At 36.2% G+C, this 25,978-nt stretch overlaps 2 protein-coding genes across 2 annotated transcripts; both read left to right on the forward strand.

Moving 5' to 3' along the window:
- Positions 1-312: 312 nt before the first annotated feature.
- LOC121391626 (carcinoembryonic antigen-related cell adhesion molecule 1-like) lies at positions 313-6,173 on the forward strand. The gene is made up of 3 exons (XM_041523188.1): positions 313-319; positions 3,922-4,185; positions 5,905-6,173. The coding sequence occupies exons 1-3, from the start codon at positions 313-315 to the stop codon at positions 6,171-6,173; spliced, it is 540 nt and encodes a 179-aa protein (XP_041379122.1).
- Positions 6,174-16,002: 9,829 nt separating this feature from the next.
- On the forward strand, positions 16,003-24,858 carry LOC121391627 (Down syndrome cell adhesion molecule-like protein 1 homolog). The gene is made up of 8 exons (XM_041523189.1): positions 16,003-16,235; positions 17,052-17,319; positions 17,935-18,240; positions 18,752-18,901; positions 19,375-19,399; positions 21,646-21,692; positions 22,579-22,680; positions 24,218-24,858. Exons 1-7 carry the CDS (start codon positions 16,125-16,127, stop codon positions 22,677-22,679), a joined length of 1,008 nt encoding a protein of 335 aa, XP_041379123.1. The 5' UTR covers positions 16,003-16,124; the 3' UTR covers position 22,680; positions 24,218-24,858.
- The last annotated feature ends 1,120 nt before the right edge of the window (positions 24,859-25,978 follow it).

Consider the following 25,978-nt stretch of genomic DNA (forward strand, 5'->3'; position numbering starts at 1 on the left):
TTACTTTTCTCATAATCATCTCCCACCACAGCACATCGCCTGAAGTTACTCCATAATGGACATTGTAAAACAGGGATGCCAAGTGAGAAATGTGCTAACCAGATACTATCCTAGCATTTGGACACTTTCAGGAGTTGGGTTTGGTTTGGGAGGATCAAGGGGCCCAATCATGATGGACTTCAATCCTGGGGCAGTGGGCTTTTTGTACACTTTGATTTATATTTTTTCAAGTTGACCTTTTTGGACAATAATCATGACTTTCTAAGTTAACCGAGGAATGGCAGGCTGGTCACTGAGAACGTACCAAGTGCCATGGCCTGTAAGTGTTCTAACATTGATATCAGCATTGTCAAATATAAAATTTACCAGATCACCCTCACTATCAAGCTACTCAATTCATCAACCAGTTCTCGAAATTCATACAAGTTGGGGTCTATCTTCTTAATTTATAGTATTAAGAAACAAAATGTAAATGCCATTTAGGTAATGCTATGCATATTTCCATATTTGTCCTTATATGGGTCGGCGGCCTACAATGCTAAAACGGTAAATTATTGTTGCCCAACAAATAAATGATAGTGAAATTAGTAACATATTTAGTCCACTGGTCAAATAATGTTATAAAACAAGAACAAGAAAATTGATCCGCAAGGTCAAAATTCACTTGCCAGGTCATAATTCACACAAATGCTTTTGTGTTTTGCCCTATCTCCATTTGTCAAGATGTTGTTTTGAAAACCCCTCTTCAGTTTAACGTATTGTGGATTATGTATTAGTATAGCTCTAAAGTAAAGAAATGTCTGGTTCTTGAGCCGATTATTAGCTTTATTGGTAGCCATCTTGGATTATTTCAGATGGAATTGAAACATATTTGCACCCATTGAATTCAGCACACTCGAAACATGGATTTACACATTAAAATAATTGTTATGATGCCTGTGGTTGAGCAGTTATGATGCTTTTGGAGTTTTCCCATTTCTCGCTGATGGTATTGGCGGCCATCTTGAATTTAAAAAAATGCCACAGGATATAATTTGCAGAACTTTGTGATGTTGGTCTAGGTATGGTTTTCTGGAACTCTCCTGAAAAATTCTGCTTTCTACTAATTTTTTCCGGGTAATATGCTAATGCTCCTGGCCTATATCTAGTGCCTCGTATATAGGAGGACAGCCAATCTCAATGAGATCCTTTACTGTAGATGTCACCCATCTGGCACCGCCACAAAGAGGACTGTCATTGACAGACTAGTTTACTAAATCAAAACAGACTTCATTAGAATAAGTACACCGGCCTCGGTGGCGTCGTGGCAGGCCATCGGTCTACAGGCTGGTAGGTACTGGGTTCGGATCCCAGTCGAGGCATGGGATTTTTAATCGAGATACCGACTCCAAACCCTGAGTGAGTGAGTAAACCACTTGCACCGACCAGTGATCCATAACTGGTTCAACAAAGGCCATGGTTTGTGCTATCCTGCCTGTGGGAAGCGCAAATAAAAGATCCCTTGCTGCCTGTCGTAAAAAGAGTAGCCTATGTGGCGACAGCGGGTTTCCTCTAAAAACAGTGTCAGAATGACCATATGTTTGACGTCCAATAGCCGATGATAAAGATAAAAAATCAATGTGCTCTAGCGGCGTCGTTAAATAAAACAAACTTTTAGAATAAGTACAGCTGTGGTGATATGCACTCAGGAATCACTGTCATAATGGTGATGATATAAGGTATTCTGTCCCACCGTTGGCACCCGCCATGAGTGTGTGAATGCCACGAAATGCATATTTCACAATTCTAAAAATGCACGTACCTGTTAGAAGTAAAGGTTATGGTAACAATATCTAATCTATTTTGAGAGTGGGTTCCAAGTTTTAACATCACATACTCTTGTTTCACTTTATTTTAACTTTATCCCGATGTGTTTTACATGTTTGTAGATAGCCAAACTTAGTGTCTCTGACTTTAATTCGCCAAAGCGATCAACCAAAACTGGGACCCAGTTTGCTCATCTGCTATTTTGGCTATTTTGCTAATTAACATCTGATGTTTTGTGTGTCCATATTAAATTCTAATACTACGAAGATACACTGAACACAAAAGGAAAAAAAATAACATTACTGAAATTCGTGCTGGATATTTCGCTAAATATCACGTATATATGTACAGGTTTATACCATTTGGAACTGGATATGTGTTTTGAGAGTTTGTTGAGGCATAGGCATCAGAAGCTGGAGCTCAGCATATGTAGTGATCTGACCGCATGAACCACCTCCTCCTACATATCAGTTTAAAATTAAAATTTGTTTTGTTTAACGACACCACTAGAATACCTTGATATATTAATTATCGCGTATTGGATGCCAATCATTTGGGTGTTTTACATAAAGTCTTAGAGAAGAAACTCGCTACATTTGTCCACCAGTAGCAAGGGATCTTTTATATGCACCATCCCATAGACAGGATAGCATATACCACAGCTAATCGTGGTGCCTTGGCTAGAAAGAGAAATAGCCCAGTGGATCCACCGACGTGGATTGATCTCAAACCGAAAACGCATCAAGTGAGTTCTTTATCACTGGGCTTCGTCGCGCTCCCCTATCAATTTTCCAACACAAGGGGCGGGATCTAACGAACTGGTAGATTGCTCACCTGAAGTCGATGATTTTCATTATTGATCGCCTGTTATGGACTCAGGTTTTTCCTTGTCCCAACAAGTGTCTCATGAATGGTACATCAGAGATCGCGGTATATAAGATGACCCTTTGAGGTTTCTCTAATCATTAAGTCCGGCTTCAGCTCTCGACGATGCCAGTAGCTATTAAGTTCTCTCGGTAACTTTCGATCTGACAGGCTACTCCTTGGGAACGATGCTCGGATTTGTAAGGTGTACAGTGGAGTTAATTCCGAATTGTCGACATGGACTAAACTGTCACTGTAACCATAGTTTATGGCCAGTAGACACGACGGAGGAAGAGGATCAGGAAGCGATGACTGGCAGTGCATTTCGGTGTGTGTGTGTGTGTGTGTGTGTGTGTGTGTGTGTGTGTGTGTGTGTGTGTGTGTGTGTTCTGACTTTAAGACATCAGAAGTTGCGCTAGTGACATCCCCATCTTCAAAGACATCAGCGATGACAACTACACTACACCATTGTTGAACCAGCCTACATACTTAGAGCATCTCTGCCATATAGATTCCTGGCTTTCAACCACCAGTGGACTGACAGAGATGTCTGAACTTCAGCCGCCAGTGGTGACTCTTAGAGGGTAATCCTGTCCAGAAAAAATCCAAAGCCGACGATGATAATACATGTACTCTACTGGTAAAACGCTCGCCTGATGTGCCGTCGACTTAGGATCTATCCCCGTCGGTGGGCCCATTACCATCTAGTTCTTATCAGTGCACCACAACTAGTATATTAAAGGCCGTTGTATGTGTCTGAATTAACAAATACTTGATATTCAACAGACGATGATTAATAAATGTATGTGCTTTAGTGGTGTCGTTAAATAAACAATATTTAAACCTGTAGCGTCTGTTAAATAGAATGTTTTAGGGCACTCCTAAATATGTGTGAGAGGGTTGTGCACACCCAGAATTATTTATCTGAATCTGCGCCTGCACTAAAGAAAGTGATTATTTGTTTTAAGTTTAAGTGTACACACAGCAAACTATGGCAATTGTGACTGCCATACTTAACCTTTAAGTCTTGATAAGAAAAATGTACAGCATAAAATACAACTCTTTCTTTCTGTACCACTTCACGGTTAATGGAAATGAGAGAATGTATATTGCTGCAAATTTAAGACTAACAGTGCAACATACAATACAGAAAAAAATGTTGTCTCTCTAACCACCTCTGACATTGTTAACGCAGTGAAGCATTTATATTTTCCTGGAAATATTAAAATAACTGTCTTTTATCTTTTTCAGGTGGTCCAGACTCTGTTACACTCAGTCCATCATCACCTGGGTCTGTATCAGAAGGAGACAGTCTGACTGTGACGTGTGCTGCTACTGGTTGTAATCCACCGTGTTCCAATTCATGGACTCTGGGAAATCAGCGGATCTTAGCAACCTCTCTGTTAAAACTGACAAACATCAACCGGAGTCAGACAGGGAATGTGTACACGTGTAATGCGACCAACTCACTCATACCAAAGTCTAAAACTAAACAGTTTACACTGACAGTGTACTGTGAGTAGTATAATTCAATATGCTAAATTTGTTATATATTTTACTTAATGAACGATAAATTATCCTGAAATCTTAAGAGACCATTTTAATATTCTTCCTTAGTTCAAAATGATCTGCAGTAAACAATGAGAATTATTTATATAGCTCATTTTAATAGTGGTGACTGTTTAAAACACGTTCAATGTATTTGATACGTAATACAAACACACACTGTATACTGACTGGATTGAACCTACTGCACAATTCGTATGGTATTTGACAATTCCGTGAGCGGGACATAGCCCAGTGGTACAGCGCTTGCTCGGTGCGTGGTCGGTGTGTGATCGCTCCCAGTCGGTGGGCCCATTGGACTATTTCTCATTCCAGCCAGTGCACCAATGAATGAATGAATGAATGAATGAATGTTTAACGACACCCCAGCACGAAAAATACATCGGCTATTGGGTGTCAAACTATGGTAATGCAAATAAATAAAGTGATGATCAACATCAACATAAAAATTCAAGGTTTAAACAAAAACAGTGTAAAGAACTGTGCAAACATACAAATACAAATATCACAGAATTTTACGGACACCGAATTTTACTCTAAACTTCAATTTGTGCTGTATTGGCCATTCTCAAAGAGAATGTTACACCCCTGCACCACGGTGAGGTGCCAGTGCACCACGACTGGTATATCAAAGGCCGTGGTATGTACTACCCTGTCTGTGGGATGGTGCATATAAAAGTCCTCTTGCTGCTAATCGAAAAGAGTATCTCATGAAGTGGCGACAGCGGGTTTCCTCTCTCAATATTTGTGTGGTCCTTAACCATATGTCTGACGCCATATAACCGTAAATAAAATGTGTTGATTTAAATAAAACATTTCTTTCTTTTTATCTTTAATTTCCTTTACACTGATCAGCGAACTGGAAAATGATCAATGCTATGAATTTCCATGCCAAACATAAGATTATGTTTGTATTAGAGTGGGAATCTTTGTCTAGTGACCTTACTCAGTGATAGGCAAAACTCCCATGTGTTTCGTTACAGAGTTATCTCTGACGACAGACAGCGATTTTAACCGTCTAACCACTAAACATTAACAACTAACCCACTGTCCTGGACAGACATCCCAGATGTCGGTGGTGTCATTCGACTATTTCTCGATCCAGCTCGCTAACCACGACTGGTATATCAAAGGCCATGATATGTGTTATTCTGTTTGTGGGATGGTGCATATAAAATATAAATATATAATATCCTTTGCTATTAATGGAAAAATGTAGCGGATTTCCTCTTTAAGACTATATGTAATATTACCAAATGTTTGATATCCAATAGCCAATGATTAATAAATCAATGTGCTCTAGTCGTGTTGTTAAAGAAAACAATGTTTAACATTGACAATCCCTGACCTTAACCATTCAGACAAATATGGGAAAAATAAATATAGTAATTGAATTGATTTGAACAGGGACTGACATTTAATAGCTTTCTAGTTTTCGAACACCGGACATGACATATATTATATGATGGCTGTACCTAGAGGAGAGGTACCCCCGTCCCCGAAACAATAAACGATACTAATGCTCAGATAGCTTAAAATTAACCTTTTTTCTCTAGCTGGGGAAAGACCCTGTATGATTGTCCCGTAGTTAATTTAGATTAGGTATGACCCTGTGTATGCTTGTTATACAAAGTAATTAAATTGATTTTTATTTTGTTTATGTTGTAGATGGTCCAGACAGTGTCCAGCTGAACACCACTTCTCCACTGACAGTGAAGGAAGGTGATGATGTAGCTGTGTCATGTGAAGCGACTAACTGTTCTTCATCCTGTTCTTTTACCTGGAAGTTTAACTCTCAGACTAAATCAACCAGTTCTGTGCTGTTATTAAAGGACATACAGAGATCAGCAGCTGGTGACTACACGTGTACGGCTAGGAACACAAACATACAGAAATCATTAGACAAGACCATTACTCTGGATGTGCAGTGTAAGTAAAATATTTAGTTCCATTATCAGAACATTAATTCTTCATGTATATAGGTATTTTTTAAAAAGTAAATACTATTTTCGATTTAAATAGGGGTTCATGGGAGGGTTTGTGTCCGAACACCATGCTGTTACATCCACGCTACCTCAGTGTTAATTATTAATATATATGTGAATATCTAGTGCCTTGTTTATAGAAAGACAGCTACTACCGATGGGATCCTCTACTTAACAATATCTTTGTTAATGATTATTGGATCTTTTCATTCAGTAGCTTGATGGAATACTAAATGTAAATGTTAAATGTAACTGAATTAGTGTAATGGTTTCAGATGCCAACACATTTGATACGGTCCAGACTTGGTTGTTAGTAGCGTACTTTTAGTAAGTAGAACATTGCCCACTGGCCGGATCTTCGTTAATATGCACACTAGCTAATTAATATGCACGACGTCACAGGCCAGTCGCCTGTAGGAAGGTTCGGCGGACGTCGTACCCTATTGCAAGTGTTAATTAGTCCATTAATTAAGCTAGGGTAATCTACCAAATGTATAAAGGCATAAAATCATTAATATATGCAAACAATCAGAATCTTCATTATTCCCATGCAGTAACAGCGTCCGTCAGGGTGAAAATCTATCCCCAGTCCTATTTTTTGTATATAAATGACCTAGAAACATATTTAATTAATTTTGGATGTAAAGGAGTTACCCCCATTGGTGAAAACCAACAAAACCCGCTCGACATCGGCATTCACTTACTTTGCTTACTTTATGCAGATGATACTGCTATACTAGCTACCAATGCCGCTGATTTACAACACACACTAAACGTATTCGATCAGTACTGTAATAAATGGAAACTAAAGATAAATATCTCAAAAACTAAAGTTTTAATTTTCAGTGGAAATGCCAGAATTTATAAATATACTTTCAAACTTGGAAAATATGTTCTTGAATATATTAAGGAATTTAAATACCTTGGGGTCACTTTTAGCAAATTAAATGATTTTAAAACGACCAAGGCTCAATTAAAACATCAAGCAACTAAAGCTATGTATTTTGTATTGGCGAAATCTAAAGACAATAATCTATCGATTGAGTGTAAACTTAAAATGTTTGAATCAATGGTTCTCCCAATCTTGTGACACGGTTGTGAAGTTTGGGCATATGGAAAAAAACGATATATGCGATTCTGTTGAAATAAATTTCTTCCAACACATCTTGCCAACAAAAAAATCCACCCGATTATTTATGTTATTCGGAGAATTGGGGAAAGTGCCCGTGGAATTAAATATTCAAAGAAGAATGGTTTGTTACTGGGCACGCATTATTTCAAGGAATCAATCAAAATTATAATTTCTTCTATATAGATTTATGTTGACAGATCATGTTACAAATAGAATAAATTATAATTGCCTCACTGATATTAAAAATATTTTGGAGCATTTAGGAATGAGCGATGTTTGGATATCACATACCTTTTTATCGTTAACTTGGCTCTCACAACAAATTAAAATTAGGCAAAATGATCAATATTTACAAATATGGAATAATAGCATATCAATGTCATCAAGAGCCAAAACCTATCAACTTTTTAAAGAACTCATTTTTTAAAAATATTTAAATATAATTACCGAACGGTTGTGGAGATTAATTATAAAAGTTAGAACGTCAAATCACTATTTACTTGTCGAAACTGGAAGGTGGAATAACATATTATTTGAAGACAGATTGTGTACTTTATGTGATGAAAGTGACATTGGTGATGAATTCCATTATTTATTTGTATGTATATTTTTTCATAATTCCTGAGTAAGATTTTTACATCCCTATTATTATACTAGACCAAGCACCTACAAATTCAAAGAACTAATGAGCAGTAAGAAAATAAGTGTATTAAAGAAGTTGGCGAAATTTATAAATGTAATTTGCCAGGTTTTTAAACGTCCTTGTAACTGAATAACTCATGTCACAATCAAAACTGTTTCCTAGCTATATTACAATTATTATTATTATTATCATTATTATTATTATTAATACTGTACCATGTACTACCATTACCATTACTATTACTACTACTGCTACTACTATTATTATACTACTACGACTACCATTACTTCTACCACCATTATTATTACTACTACTACTACTACTACTACTACTACTACTACTACTACTACTACTACTACTACTACTACTACTACTGTTACAGTTATTATCAATTAATATTATGTATTATCATATGTTATTATTTCATCCTCCTCACGTTTGTACTATTTATTATGTATGTTCCTCTAACACCGTTGTGGAACGGGTTGAGTGTAACAAAGTTATATTCTGTTCTGTTCTGTTCTGCAATGGGTAGTATTCAATGCCTTATACAGAAAACGGGGCGAGGCACGTGGCCGTTGTGGTTGGTAAAACACGGGTCTGCGCTAAGCAAACACTTTCCTGGCTAAAATACGCATAGTATTGATTGTCTTCTCTCGGGCAAATGGCTATTTGTTTGTCAGTTAAAAAGGATGTGTTTGTCTTGCTAAGGTTTTAACAAACCTGAGAATTAAAACTAAAACATTGGTCATCAACAAACCCAAATGAATATGAATCCATTTTTAATGAAGACAAATATTATCATTTAATATACACGTATGCTTCAATTAATGTTGACACAAGTGAATACTTATACAGACCGTACACAAAAGGAATTGCCATCACAAGTTTGCAATGTCTGACATGGCCATTTCATTCACACAGCGGTCACGCGCCTCGTGCTGTTTTCCAGATAAGGCATCGATTACTATCCATTGTTCTAGCTTAATTAATGAACTAATCAACACTAGCAAACGTACATGACGTCCACCGACCATTCTTCTGTGGCTAACCTGTGACGTCATGCACATAGTCGTATATTAATGAGCTATCGTGCATATTAATAAGACTCCGGTGTAAACGGAATGCAAGTCCGTAGCAACAGTGGTCTGCCCGGACTTAATCTCCTTGGAATGCAGGTCCTAGGTCTAATATACCTAGGAATGCAAGTCCTAGGACTTAAGTTCCTTAGGAATACTGGTCTGACTGCCAGGATATTAAGTCCGGGTCGGACTTGCATTCCTGGACAATCAAAATTTAAATCCGGTCGTTTACTTTCTGTAAATTATAAATGTAAACAAAACGAAAACCAGTTTCCCAGTTTCCTTTTTGGTTTATGTAATTAACTTACGATACTAGCGCCTCTCTTTATTTATTTATTTTCTATTTATTCCAATATTTTCCATTTATATAATTTGCAAGAGTTTGTACACATTTTGTTGACCTTATTACATGAGCAGAACCATGGTCTTTATTCATTGCGTATTGTTCCAACTAATTAATGTTTAAACATTTAAAAGTAACTCAAAAACATTTACCATAATTCGAAGCATATTTGTACTCGCAAATAAGTATAACTTGCCCATATGATATACCAACACAATTATCTATTATATATTATATACAGTCAAACCTGTATATAACGGCTAACCAAGGGACCTGACAAAAGTGGCCGTTATATAGAGGTGACCCTTATATACAAGTTCAAAATTAGAACCCATATATTAAAGAATATCACAACTGTCATAAAAAAAAGATGTTGCATTTTTAAACCATTCCCACACTAGTTTGTTTATGTCATCATTGCCTGTTGCTTTCTTCTGCCTTTTTCTTTTGGCTGAAACATTATTGTCCACATCGGCCAGAACATCAGCTTTCCTTTTTAAAGTAGAATTAATCTGAAAACGTCCTACACCAAAATGATCGGCGATCTTTCGCGCACTTAAATTGCCTTTCTCAGATTTGTTAATAATATCGTTTCTCTGTTCTAACGTTAAAGCAGTACTATTTTTCGGTGACATTTTGCATACAAATGTATTCGTTAATATAGTTCGCAAACGCTAACATTGACTTGCAGAAGATATTTTGTGTAATTTAAGTTATTATCCATGTGGCATGTTTGACTCATTTGTTTGTTTCATGTCACTGCTAATCTTTCAGTGGAGTATGACAGTTGATTACAGCTGAATAAGATCAGGAGTCGCTTAAAAAATCCGAACACGGGACATCTGCAATGACCGCCGCCTTCAGATATTCATGTTTATTTACCAATCATGTCTGGCTAGAAACAAGGAAACACCTAACATAATACCTCATTTGTTTGGTTTCTCGAGACTCAATAGAGTGACCATACATACAGATTACATTATGTACAGCCAATGGGAAGTCGTCTACTATTCAGTGAGGATGCTGAGAACCAATCGAATTACACCACCAGTAACTGCGTGTCACGGAAGTTATTGAGTGCCCGTTTGTTTTTCAATTACGATCAGAGAATTACAATGGAACTTTACTTTGACAGAAAATAAACCCAAAGCTACAGACATGGCCATATAAACACATTTAATTTATAATTTTTAAGATGATTGAAAAAGTAAAGACATAACCAGGGTAAAAAAATAAACAAAAAAACGTCTTTACGACGATCATCTTGTGACCGTTATAGCAGGTTCAACCTGTGATTTTGGGTGGAAAATAGTAACCGCTGGCCGTTATGGACAGGCGACCGTTATGTACAGGTCAAATAAGGAAGGAAATACATTGGGCGGGATTTATAGTGGCCGTTATAGGCAGGTGACCGTTATGTACAGGTGACCGTTAGACCAGGTTCGACTGTATTGGTATTTGATAATAATAATAATAATAATAATAATTTAACTATAAAATGTGATATTTGTGTTATATACATTATCTTGTTATTATATAATTTTAAGTTTGTGCCTTTCTGTCAATAATGTTGCAGGCGCGTGTACATAGGGTGTGGGGTGGCGTGTTCTAAACACCCCTCTTCAAAGCGAATTTCTCGACCTCTCCCCTGCATAGCTTACTGAACATGTGCCTGCTTTGTCAATTTTGTTCATTTTAAAAATTAATTTGGTCTAACATATGACATATCATACTCTAGCCTCTATGATATCTTAGTCCCAACAAACCATACCATCGATAAACAAATATGTTAAATGGTTTTCATTAATGTTTATCCTAGGGATACAGGTTCCACAGACTAGGATTCCGAGGAATGGAAGTCCGATCGGACAAAGATTAAGAAAATCACAATTAATCAGATTGTGACGTACCGTCAAAATATAAACTTACAAAACATATTATTAAAAATTATGTTGGTGCATATAGAAATTGTCTTTTGTTGTTCACCAAATGCTAGTTTTTTTTAAGTTACCAGTTTTCATATATATATATTTTTAAAACAATTTTGGGTTACATATTGGGGGGGGGGGGGGTATATTTCTTCGTGTTGAACACATGGACATACAGCCTACTTTATATCTGTAGTTGCTTTATATACTTTTGATACAAGCAAAATATTCGTCCTACTTCAGTATTGTAACAAAAATGTAAGACGATTACAAAAATTCACTCACTTATCTGATCCACAAGTCTATGACGTAAAAAAAAAATTAACTTGATACTCAAACTTAAAAATAGTTTTTGACATGGAGATTTGAACCCACAATAATCCTAAGAGACTCGTACACTTATCCATCACACTACGAGAGAAGGCTGCCAACACCTCACTTTTTTTCTCGTGACTTTCTGGCAGCTCGTGCAAATTGCAGAGTATAATAAACGGACATCTAATTTGCCGGACTATTATCCTGTTCAATTATTTAGACCCAAAGTTTTTTGCAAATGTTACGTTTATTTCCTATTCGATATTTGTTTTCTTTGCATTTACATGAAAACAAACCCAAACCCTGACAGGTTTTATATACAAATCATCATATAAAATGCACGAAGTTGACTTAATTCCACTTTTTAAAAATCTCTGTGTCATTTGAATGCACGTTATTTCGCCTATAAATAACTAAGGTCATTTGCATATCAAAAGCATCATTCTATAGTGCGTTTCAAACTAATGTTCGGTTCTATTGTCCTATCGGCACAAATCGTAGTATGACCTATATTTAAGAAAATATCTGTAAACATGAAGCAGTCGCGGATTCAGGTGGGGAGTTCAAGTAACAGAACCTCAGTTTGAAAAAAAAATATGTATCAAATATTATAATTATATTGTGGAATACACAAGCGCGCGCGCTGAAGGGAGAGACAGACAGACACAGAGAGAGAGAGAGAGAGAGAGAGAGAGAGAGAGAGAGAGAGAGAGAGAGAGAGAGAGAGAGAGAGAGAGAGAGAGAGAGAGAGAGAGAGAGACGTCATTTATGTAACGACGCACTCAACATATTTTAATCTATGGTTATATGGTTATAGGGAGAGAGAGAGAAGAATATGGTATGCATGCGATTGGTGGAGGTGTGACCCTCTGCACAACCCCAACCCCACTTAAGACTTCTTTTGTATATGGAGCGGGACGTAGCTCAGAGGTAAAGCGTTCGCTCATGGTAGGTCGACTGATCGATCCCACATGGTGGACCCATTGGGTTGTGTCTAGTTCCAGCCTGTGCACTACAACTGATGTATAAAGGCTGTGGTATGTGCTATTCTGTCTATGGGATGGTGCATATAAAACGTCCCTTATTGCTTATCAAAATTACTCATCGGAATCAGTGGCCCATGTGGCGATAGCGAGTTTCTTTCTCATTGTCATAATGCTCCTTAACCGTTTTGTCTGACGCCACATAAACGTATATCAAATGCGTTGAGTGTGTCGTTAAATAAACATTTCTCTCGTATGTATGTGTAGTCTATATGCATTTCTAGTCGATTAGTTTATAGGTTGTTAGGTTGTTTGATAGTGAATGATATGGAAATAAATTGTTTTTGGTGTTAAAGAGTTCATGCATACATTAAAGTAATACTCCTGATGGGTATGGAGAAATAACTTAATCAGTCGACAAACTCATTTCTTCATCACTATCTTCGTTAAGGGGGACTATCACAGGGGGTATTTTATTTCTTATAAAATTATTTTGTTTTCTAAAATCTTCTTCGATCTTTATTACATGTTTAACTGCGTCAGAGAAGTGTGTAGGTGTGACAGAGTTCAATGCATGTGCAAGTTCTCTCCGCACCGTGGTCATTTTACCATCATTATGACGAGCTATGTGCCCTTTGACTTGACTCCAGATCATTTCTATCGGATTGAGTTCAGAATGTCTTGGCGGCAGTCTTAGACACAAGTGCCCATGGCGTTCAGCAATGTCATCAGTAACAAATTGCTTTGCACATTTGTTACTTTTCACAATTTCATAAAGAACTGGCTTTGTCATATTACTCTCAAAAGGTATATTTTTGTTTCGTAGCCACGACTGAATTTCTTCCTTTTTAGCGTTTAGTGCAGGACATCGTGTAATCTCAGTTAATTTGTTGTGGTAGCTTGCGTTATCCATGACGATAACAGAAGGTTCTGGTAGAGAAGGCATAAGTTGTTCTTCAAACCATTTGATGAAATTGCCATGATTCATTTCACCATGATAGTCTCCGTCTGTTTTTTTAGCCTCAAAGATCAATTCACAGCCATCTATCAATCCATATTTATCACAGCCAGCATGACAAATAATAAGTCTTTTTCCCTTCCCAGTCACCGAACAGAGTTTAGGAACTCGATCAGCAGCGTCTGATTTCGGCAGGTGATTGGCGGTACTTGTGCCCGGGTGGATATCTGTCCAGTGGTGGGATGTTGTGTGGTTGACATTCACCCAGGTCTCATCTTGATACACTATTAAATACCCCTGTTCTCGTAAACTGGATATTTCATGGAGATAGGACAGTCTCCTGTCTGATATATTGGCGTCATCAAAAATCACTTTTCCGGTTGTAGACATATGTTGATATTTAAAATCGAGGTCATGGAGTGTTCTTCGTAAAGTTGATACGGATATGTTGATTCCACATTCCTCCCTTAAAGCCACGTTAATCTTATGTAATGTAGGTAATTCGCTCTCTCTATAAAATCTGTATACTCGTCGTCTAATAACATCTTTATCAAATAAATCGATGAGTTTTCGGTCGCGTTTTTTAACAGTGATTTCTGTGCTTGGATTCGTAGAGCTTAGATTTTTCACAGTTCTTTTTACTGTTGAAACCGAAACTTTAAGTGCAGCGGAAACTCGATGGACAATTCGATAAGAAGCATACCTAGGTCTACCGCGCTGATATTCATCTTCAAAGTAATCGAAAACGTTCTTAATACACGATTTTACATCAACTGAAGTGTTTTTCGATTTACCCATATTTTTCCTCAAATAACAATAACAAGAATGTCGACTAATACATTTTCAATGAATTTATATACCCTACCTAATTTGTATTTTACGTGGTTTACACATTGCTACAATAGCACGTGCAGTCATAGATCGAAATAATGATGTTATTGACCAAGCAATGCTATCGTATTTTGAATATTCAGGGCTGTGTCTGCGGGATGAAAAAGTGGTTGAACCCATACGAGTCCGAACAATAGCCCTTTGGTTTTTCGCATTACAAATGTAACACCCCACCCTCAAACCCCAGCCCCTAGCACCACCCTAAATACTATATATATATATATATATATATATATATATATATATATATATATATATATATATATATATATATATATACGTATGAGTTCCCAATTTAGAGGCAAATTAAATAACATTTTTATTATTATTTGATGTTGGTGGCCTTTGACATTTTATCCCCCCCCCCTGGTCTTCTGGGTCCGGCCCTGCATTATAAATTTGGAAAGCACATTCTGCGGTGTGTGAGGTGATTTGTGTTTATTACTGTGCTACACCTCAGTTGTGTTAGGTTAGGTATGGTATGCTAATATATAATTGATATAATAAAATAAAAATACATAATACATTATCTAAATGTATTAAATATTATGCACCTACAAGAAAGGGTTACATGTTCTGTTTGTTTACATCTATGTTTAACGGAAAGATTAGACAATGCTGTTACACACTGCAAAACAATAATAACCTTGATTTAGTGAAACAAGCTATAATGGCCTTCACGTAGCCTCAGATCCCAATGTTTTGATATGCAAATGACCGTAGTTATTTATAGGCGAAATAACGTGCATTCAAACGACACAGAGATTTTTAAAAAGTGGAATTAAGTCAACTTCGTGCATTTTATATGATGATTTGTATATAAAACCTGTCGGGGTTTGGGTTTGTTTTCATGTAAATGCAAAGAAAACAAATATCGAATAGGAAATAAAGGTAACATTTGCAAACAACTTTGGGTCTAAGTAATTGAACAGGATAATAGTATTTCTGTCACTGTAGAATAAATTTAATTCCGGTAGGAATACAAGTCCTAGGATAAAAAAAACTTAAAAATAAACCAGGAATGAAAGTCTGGGTAGGACTATGGTTCCTAAGCTATGGAGGTCCGATAGGACTACTGTTCCTAACAACCGAGGTCCGTCGGACCTCGGTTCCTACGGACCTGCGTTCCTTTTACACCGGCAAGCTCTATTTATTAAAAGTACACTACTGTTGTTTTGTTTAACACTTCACTATCCAGTCATTGTGACTTTTATTTATTTGCCATTCTAGTTAAAACAACTAGATATTGTTGTAAAATCTGTATTACTTTGGAGCTCATAAATAATTTGTATATACTTCACTGTACACCCAACTTAAATTTAGCCTATAGGTTTGATCGATTCATGTATTATTTTAATAACTATTTTCATTGCAATATTTAAATCTTTTTGTTCAAACTCCGAAGCAATTCCCTATTCCACATGGAATGATCCATTTGTTTCTAATATATGTACTTACAGACCGATCTTCAATCACTTCTCTGACTTTGAACTCTCAGTCTACACCGGTTACAGTTGATGAGCTGACTGCTATGACTCTGAGGTGTGATGTTACCAGTAATCCAGAATCTGACATCAAACTGTTGAACAACTCAGAGACTCTACGTGGAGTGACAAACTCTAAACAGGATGAGTACACGTGGAACGAGGCTGGGTGTCTGGACACAGGACACTACATGTGTGAAGCGGAAAACAACATCAAGTCAGATGTCAATGAAAGTGTGCAACTTGTTGTTAGATGTGAGTTACACATTAATGTCATTAATGATTAATGTGATAATTATTGACCAAATGCTATTCACTCAGTTCTAACACAGTAAAACTAAAATGCGTTTTCTTTCTTAGTCAACTTGCTGATATCGTGCCATACTTATTTTAGAGCAAATAACTTGCACTTCGTACTATAGTCATTTGATACCGTTTAGTACTTTAATTAGTTTGTTTATAGTATATTCATTCCATATTATATTATGTCATAACACATTTTTCTCTTTAGACCATTACCCATTTTATAACTTAGGCAATTTGCTCATAATTCTACTAACTGCAACACACTGCATAGAAAGAAAGACTCTGAGGAATATAATGGAGCACAGACCCCACCCTTGTTTAGTACATTTTGGTTTGTATCTGATCAGAAATAGTCATGTTTTAAAGCGTGCACCTAACGCTGTTTTTCGTTGCAGCCAGTGCTATTCGACAGGTGAAACAAAGGCTCTGGTATGTGCGAGGTGGTGCATATAAAAATATTGTACTGCTAATCGAAAATACTAGCCCATGGAATGGAGGCAGTAGTTATCCTCTGTCGTTATCTCTGTGGTCCGTCATTAAATGTATTGTTGCATGATCAAATTAAAATATTTTTTATTCCTCTACCATTTCTGAAGAGTTTACTACACGCAGTATTGTAATACATACACAACTTGTATATAAGAATACAACATATTTTATGCATGTAGACAGTTTTTAATTATCTGTATGAAGGCAAATTGTAATAATTTAAGCAGTCAATATATTCTAGGTTCACCAAGGTTAGACCATCGAGTTCTATTCCAGAAAGAGTTTACAGCAGCAGTAGGTGGCAGTGTAAGTCTGAAGATATCAGTGATTGCCAATCCAACACCGACATTCACCTGGTACAAACTGACTGATGGAAACAGAAATAATATTGGGTCTGGTAGTTCATCTACAACTGACGTATCTGCTGTTGGAAAACTCACACTGAGAAATATTCAGCAGGGAGATATTGGGACCTATCAAGTTGTGGTGTCTAATGGAGTTAAAAACACAGATCTTGTAAAGAACCTGACAATTGATGTAGCAGGTATGTGTAGATGGATATGCTAGTTTTAAATTGTAACTGTAGACCACTGAGTTATTGAAATATGGATATGGTAGTTGTAACCTGTAACTGTGGACCATTGAGTTTTTGAAAGGTGGATATGCTAGTTGTAAACTGTAACTGTAAACCACCGAGTTATTGAAATGGGAACTCACTGACACTCTGTCATGATAATAATGTATCTCACTTCGCCCAGTGCTGTACAACGTTTGAGTAGATGTGTGTGCTAGCTGCAGACTATATGTAGAAGACTGACAGGGATTATTATTAAACTTGGATCTAACTACCACCCCAACTTCGTCTCTCTTTGATTTACTTTTGTGATTATATCAAATTGATTACCAGGGACCAGATGAAAACAACAGCCTTGTTAGTGTAAGTAGAAAGGACTTATGGTTTTCCTCTCTTAGTTGAATTAGTATGTTTTTATTTTGTATGTTTCGTTCATACTTCATCATTTCGCTTAGCCTGTATTATATTTGCATTTTAAATGTAATTTAATGTTTAAAAATAGTGTTTTTATTAACGTTTAACTTTATTTACATAACGAATGCTTAGGTATGCGAGAGTTTCAGTAAATATCTTTGTTTCCCGAAGGTCCTCCGAATGTTCCGTCTGCTTTCACAGCATGGAGCAGTGATCCACACTCAGTCTTAGTTGCTTGGCTGGAGGGATTTAACGAAGGATCAGAGCAGACGTTTGTTGTACAATATCGAGCAGACACAACACCACAGTGGACAAATCTCACTGAAGTCATTCCAGAAAAGGGTGTTAACACAATTCAGAAAGCTGTTATACCAAATCTTCAACCAAACTCGAGATATATTGTGCGGGTTTTGGCTTACAATAAATATGGATACAAAGGCTTTACTGAGGAAGAGGAAGCCTTCACTGCACCTCCAGGTAATAATCATAATATACAGACTCCTAGATAGAGTTTTGTTATAACGCTGGGCCAGCTGTAGTTCAGTACCACAGATGCGAGCAATCACATGGTCGACCCCACTGGGTGGTTCGAACTTCTCTTTCCCATCCCAGGCAATGATCCAACGCCAGCTATATTAAAACAATATTTACTTATATTGCTCGAAGCTCTAGTGGCATATGAGCATGTTCAAAACGTACCCAATTTACTTACATGAAATGTACATGTGATCTGATTTAGTAAATGATATTAATTGTTGGGGTATGAGGCCCATAAGGTGTACAATTTCTCCGTATCTTTACAGTGGACATTCTAAAATATGTTTTCTTCATTTTGGGTAGTGGGTACGGCATTATTTCTTTGTTTCTATTTTATTTTATTTTATTTTTATTATCTTTTTTATATTTCACAACAACTGACACGTATATTATTAATGCAGAAGACGTGCTCTCAGTAAAATGGTGGTAATTGTTGTTTGTTTTATTAAAGGTGAATCGTTTCTACCAGCCTCATCAAACGAAATAACTGGAGCAGGGATTGCAGTCGGGACTGTGATTGGAATTGCTATCGCTGCTGTGGCAGTGACTGTCTTTGTTGCTTTGCGGAGACGAGGCTACGTGTGTGCATCTTCAAAATCAGGTCGGACTAAAACAGGAAACCTAATATTGTATTATATATATATATATATATATATATATATATATATATAATATATATATATATATATATATATATATATATATATATATAATATATATATATATATACACACACACACACACACACACACACACACACACACACACACACACACACACACACACACACACACACACACACACAATGGCGAGTATGTGTTTGATTCCCATTTGTGTTTTGTCTATTAAAATGATCAATATCTTCCGGACGTTTATCTACTTACCGAAGTAAGTTAAAATATTGACGTTTTTTAATAAATATTATTTGGTATATTATTGTTTTCACGAAACACTCTTGGCAGGAATGGACATATGGATAAAGGTTAAACACTATGTTTATAAACATTATTTGAGCATGTTGTTTGTATCCATCGTGTGGTTATTTTTTATATCCTTTCTCTGTTTTCTTGACAGGTGGGCAGAAACCAGAAGGTAATGTGTAAGTATAAAACTGCGTCTTTAATTATTTTATTTATAATTGAAAAACGTTTATAAACACACATACACATACACACATATGTATATGCACACACACACACACACACACACACACACACACACACACACACACACACACACACACACACACACCATGACACGCAGTGAAAGATTCACGTACACAAATACAATCACCCAAACACAAACACAGACCCAAGAACAGACACACACGTACACTCATGAGCACAAGTATGCAAACATACAAGCAAACAGGTGACCATGTCAAACTATTTTAAACATTCATGCATTTATGCATTATGAGTTTATATTTGTATTTAATGTTTGAGGCAATGAATACTGCCATATTGCCATATTGGCTGCATTTTACGTTATGAATAAAACATAAGACATTGTTTCTAAAATGTTACCTAACTCTTGATAATCAACCCTCCCTAAAAATAATCAGAACTGTTTCTTTGTTAGAGCTTGAATCTAAATAGAGAGAAATAATGTCATAACTACATGTTGTATACAGCTAGAGAAATAATGTGATGACTACATGTTGTATACCGCGAGAGAAATAATGTGATATCTACATGTTGTATACAGCTAGAGAAATAATGTGATGACTACATGTTGTATACCGCGAGAGAAATAATGTGATATCTACATGTTGTATACAGCTAGAGAAATAATGTGATAACTACATGTTGTATACCACGAGAGAAATAATGTGATAACTACATGTTGTATACAGCTAGAGAAATAATGGGATGACTACATGTTGTATACCGCGAGAGAAATAATGTGATGACTACATGTTGTATACTGCGAGAGAAATAATGTGCTGACTACATGTTGTATACCGCGAGAGAAATAATGTGATAACTACATGTTGTATACCACGAGAGAAATAATGTGATAACTACATGTTGTATACCACGAGAGAAATAATGTGATGGCTACATGTTGTATACCACGAGAAAAATAATGGGATAACTACATGTTGTATAACTACATGTTGTATACCGCGAGAGAAATAATGGGATAATTACATGTTGTATACCACGAGAGAAATAATGTGATAACTACATGTTGTATACCACGACAGAAATAATGTGATAACTACATGATGTATACCGCGAGAGAAATAATGTGATAACTACATGTTGTATACAGCTAGAGAAATAATGTGATGACTACATGTTGTATACCGCGAGAGAAATAATGTGATATCTACATGTTGTATACAGCTAGAGAAATAATGTGATGACTACATGTTGTATACTACGAGAGAAATAATGTGATATCTACATGTTGTATACAGCTAGAGAAATAATGTGATGACTACATGTTGTATACCGCGAGAGAAATAATGTGATAACTACATGTTGTATACCACGAGAGAAATAATGTGATAACTACATGTTGTATACCACGAGAGAAATAATGTGATGGCTACATGTTGTATACCACGAGAGAAATAATGGGATAACTACATGTTGTATAACTACATGTTGTATACCGCGAGAGAAATAATGGGATAATTACATGTTGTATACCACGAGAGAAATAATGTGATAACTACATGTTGTATACCACGAGAGAAATAATGTGATAACTACATGTTGTATACCACGAGAGAAATAATGTGATGGCTACATGTTGTATACCACGAGAGAAATAATGGGATAACTACATGTTGTATAACTACATGTTGTATACCACGAGAGAAATAATGTAATAACTACATGTTGTATACCACGAGAGAAATAATGTGATAACTACATGTTGTATACCACGAGAGAAATAATGTGATAACTACATGTTGTATACCACGAGAGAAATAATGTGATGGCTACATGTTGTATACCACGAGAGAAATAATGGGATAACTACATGTTGTATAACTACATGTTGTATACCGCGAGAGAAATAATGGGATAATTACATGTTGTATACCACGAGAGAAATAATGTGATAACTACATGTTGTATACCGCGAGAGAAATAATGTAATAACTACATGTTGTATACCACAAGATAAATAATGTGATAACTACATGTATACAGCGAGAGAAATAATGTGATAACTACATGATGTATACCACGAGAGAAATAATGTGATAACTACATGTTGTATACCACGAGAGAAATACTCTGAATGATAGAAATAGTGTGATAACTAGAGACATAATGTGATAACCATATTTATGATACTATAATTCGGTATGTTGCTTTGTAACAGACATCAGCATGCACAGCTAGACGACAGAAGACGTGGAAACAATCATGGTAAATTTATTTTACTTTCATTACAGACATGTTTATCCGTTCTCTCTCTCTATTCCTCTCTATGTCTGATATCTTATTCCACTGTGCACGTGCGCGCACGTACGCACACACACACACACACACACACACACACACACACACACACACATATATATATATATATATATATATATATATATATATATATATATATCCTTTCACTGCATATACATGCACTAGCATATTCACACCCAACAATATGTACCAAATAAATACAATCTATTTGATTTGTGTGTTTATAAACATGTTCTATTATGACACCACATGTATTAATTATTTTTAACACAATGGTTATTGTTTAATGATGTTTTAATTTATCAGGTGGTGTGTTACCTTTTAAATGCTGGTTATTGATCCCATTGTGTATAGACGTGTTGTGGGTTGTATACCCAAGTTACATTTTGAAATATAGTTTTACATATATGTGTTGTACGATGTATAGAGAATAACTAGTTAGTGACGTCCGATATCTGCTTTATCACGTGAAGTTAAGAATAGAAAATTCCGCCAGCCTCTGCCAAGTGGATTTTCTGAACAGGATCAAGCAGATATCCGACATCATAAACTAGTTATTATCTCTGTCCTGCAGACCATACAAATTAAGGTGAAAAGCTATTATATATGTTATTTCAGTCACATTGTACGATAACCTAGATGTCAAATGAGCGATTTTGTAACGTACTTAATGCGTGTGACGTCAAAAGTCATATCCTGCTAGTAGCGGGATATGACTTCGCTTTATCCGTCGTTATATTCAGTCAATAGAAACGGTGGTTGCATGATAAAAGCAGTGAAATGCATATTTATGAATGTATAAATGTATGTAGAGTATAACTGTGGTTTGCAGAACTCGGTAACGGTGACCAGACAAACACATACGAGGGACTGGGAACTCGAGAAGATACGCCGTATGCAAAAATGGAACTTTATGAAAATCTTAAGACATGAGGTATACATATCTTATTGGTGTATTAAATATTGATTTTATTGATATATCCAATACACATTTTATTGGTATATTAAACACACGACTATTCTTTTATTCTATATGCATGAATGGATTTTAACGATGCCCCATACTGGTGTGAAACAAAGGTAAATATAAACAGCAATTCTAAAAGTAATAACCTCTGTTTGTTTCTGGCAGGAAATCCAGCCCATTTTACATTTTCTGGAAAAACAGTCCGAAAGATTTTCTGCCAGGAGAAAGCTTTTTAATTGTAAATTAGTGCCTCGTCTCCACTATGACACTAATCATTATTATTAACCTAGCTATGACTCGTAATGGGGGAAATTAAATAAAAAAATCTGCTAACACATGTATTACCATCTATAAACTATACATCGTTAAAACAAACACTTTGCCAGTGTCAAAGTCTAGGGGAAGGTACCTCTTTACAGTAAGCAAAGTTTTGACAAAACATAATTGTCACGTCAAGAGTGACCAAGGGCTCTTAATCACACAACTTCCCAACAGAAAACAAAAACAAATAATTTTACATTTGTATTTCACCAAGAATCAATAAATAATTTTTAATCTTAATATTTAGTGGTGGTTTATAAACAATTCACTGGAAATAAGGTAATACTGTTCATATATAATAACACCCAGGCACCAAGCACCAGTGAATTATCAGTCTCTGGAATAGAGAACCCTTTCAAATACGTGTAACCAAGTCCAGGTCAAGTTCATCGACAGTGTTGCTTTGTTCTTGCAACCCTCGACTCGCCGTAACCCTGTTCCATAAATATGGCCATCTATAGTGTCGGTCAACGGTGACACCATAAGCTGCTGGTAACCATTATCACCCCAACTCAATAAATCCGACCGTCACTCTTCCACTATCAACGAGGCCATCGGTATCAGTCCGCACGGTGACGCAACAAGCTGCTGGTAACCCATCATCACCCCAGCTCACAATAATACACCTGACCCCAGCTGTTCACAGGAAACCTCTCTAGTTCCAAAACGTGACACGTGGCCACACACCATGTATCACTGCCCGTGCACCGTGTGCATCACAGCTCTGGGTTCCCTAACAAAAGCCCTGACCAGCACTTTTAACCAAGTGTCAACGAAAATGGACTAGTCCACAATCACGCTGTGCCACTGCAGACCAAAACATTGCAAGTGCTAGGGTATTTGACTGCACGTGTGAAAAGGTACCATATGACAACTGCGAGTAATAGGCTAAATAGAATATTCAAATAATCTACACAACCGATACTCCACAACTTATGTACAATAAAATACGGTTGTGACAATAATATAAAGATCTGTGCAAAGTTAAATACATGGAAGAAGATGATATATACCAACAAGAGACGAAATGTTATAGTGAGACCAAACTGGTTTACAAAACAGACTATCGAACTGTATTCGTTTGTAATTTTATTTTTATCTTGTATCACATGTTTGTAGTTTCTTAAATTTGGATTGTCACAGGCACAAACTATTTATTGGCTTTTTGTTCCTTCTTTTGCAGAAATCATTATGGTGATATACGTCATAGAATTATGTTGCACGACGTACACGTAACACTGAAATATTCTGTTGGACTTTCACGAGGCCAAGTCACAATATGCTTAATGACACATCACTGACTGAACTGATATATATGCAATACCTTATCTTTGGTGTGAAAATAATGATACATTTAACCACGAAAAGTGCATTTCCATAGCTTAGATCCCCTATTGAACACAGACAAATTAGATTAAAAAACAACCCACGTTTATTGGTAAGTCGTGTAAACCTTTTATTTAGAAGTGAGTAAAAGATATGTAGTTCCATTTAAAAAGTATCAGTTGTAGAAAGTACTGTTGCACCAAGATCGCTCCTTCTTCCAGCAAGTTAAACAGGATGCTAAACGTGTCAGTGGAGATCCAATTGAACTTGAGCCTGCAAACTCCCATGGTCAATCCTCGGATGCTAACAATGAAACCAGTGGCAAACCATCTAAATAAAAAAAAGAACACTACCTTAGGTACGAACGTTGTCAATAAAATATAAATTAAAAATAACATGCATTCAGAATAAAGTTTTCTTCAACAAAGAAACATTTACACTGGCCGTCTTTGGGTGTGGATATTCAAGATTATTGAAGACACCGCGACAGCAGCAAGAACGAAAATATGCATAACATATCTCTCTAAAATAAAGTTGAGTTAAACACAGAACTTTTGTTACTTTAAAGTAGAATGATATAGATATATGCTTTGGGTGTGATGTTTATATCTCCATAATTGTCAAAATATATTCCAGTGTGGAAGTGTATGTTCATTGTTCTCGCTCAAAGACATCCACTACCTTTAACTGTGGTAATGCCAATTTACTTTAAAAATATTACAGATATACTTACCTCCATACATTACATAGTATCTGTGAAGAAATGTGGAGGAAGGATGCCAGATATCAGTCTTGTAGAATGGTTATTTAAAGACACATTGGTGATCTTTGACTTTGGCTTGAAAAAGTATTACATGGAAATATATACATTTAAATTAAAAACTAAAATTAGCTGCATTTTCAAAACATGCTTTTGTATTATTCTATTTTAATTTGGTAACCAAAACTAGCACAGGATTGAACACATTAGAATAGATGCACTAATGAAACACTGTCAAAACAGTGATGATATCAGGTGTTTGTAGTAGCCAAAACCGGATTTTTACCTTTCAATAATTTCGTAGTTAGAAACAAAGATATATTACGAAGTGAAATGAAAACAGACTTCCACCAAAATAAATACACGACAGCAAACACATTGCATATGCAGTCATGGTATTCTAAAGAAGAAAATGTATTTGATATGTAATTTTAATCGCAAGAAAACTTCGCTAGTCAGAAACATGTTACAATGGCTGCAAACTTTTCATTTCTCTTTTATTCCTTCTGAGTTTTTTTGAAGGGTGTATGACTGGAATTTGTTGTTTGTTTTATATATGTCTTTTGTTGCTGCTGTTGTGTTTCCTGGGTGCTTTGTTGTTAGTTTGGTTGATGGCGTTTAGCAGTGAGGTGAATATTGTATCTGAATATTCAGAAGAAAAACAATGTAAATCGGAATGACAAAACCGTATTCCATTATGAAAATTGTGTTTCTAAACAAGGCAGTGTCGGATCCACAACCAGGTGCTCGTCCCTAGGAGACTTATATTCTCTGATGAAAGTGGGGGCGGGACTTAGCTGAGTGGTAAAGCGCACACGTGATGCGCGGTCGATGTGGGATCGATCCCCGTCGGTGGGC

Source organism: Gigantopelta aegis, unplaced genomic scaffold, assembly GCF_016097555.1.
Source record: "Gigantopelta aegis isolate Gae_Host unplaced genomic scaffold, Gae_host_genome ctg2751_pilon_pilon:::debris, whole genome shotgun sequence".
In the NCBI taxonomy this organism is placed as follows: Eukaryota; Metazoa; Mollusca; class Gastropoda; order Neomphalida; family Peltospiridae; genus Gigantopelta; species Gigantopelta aegis.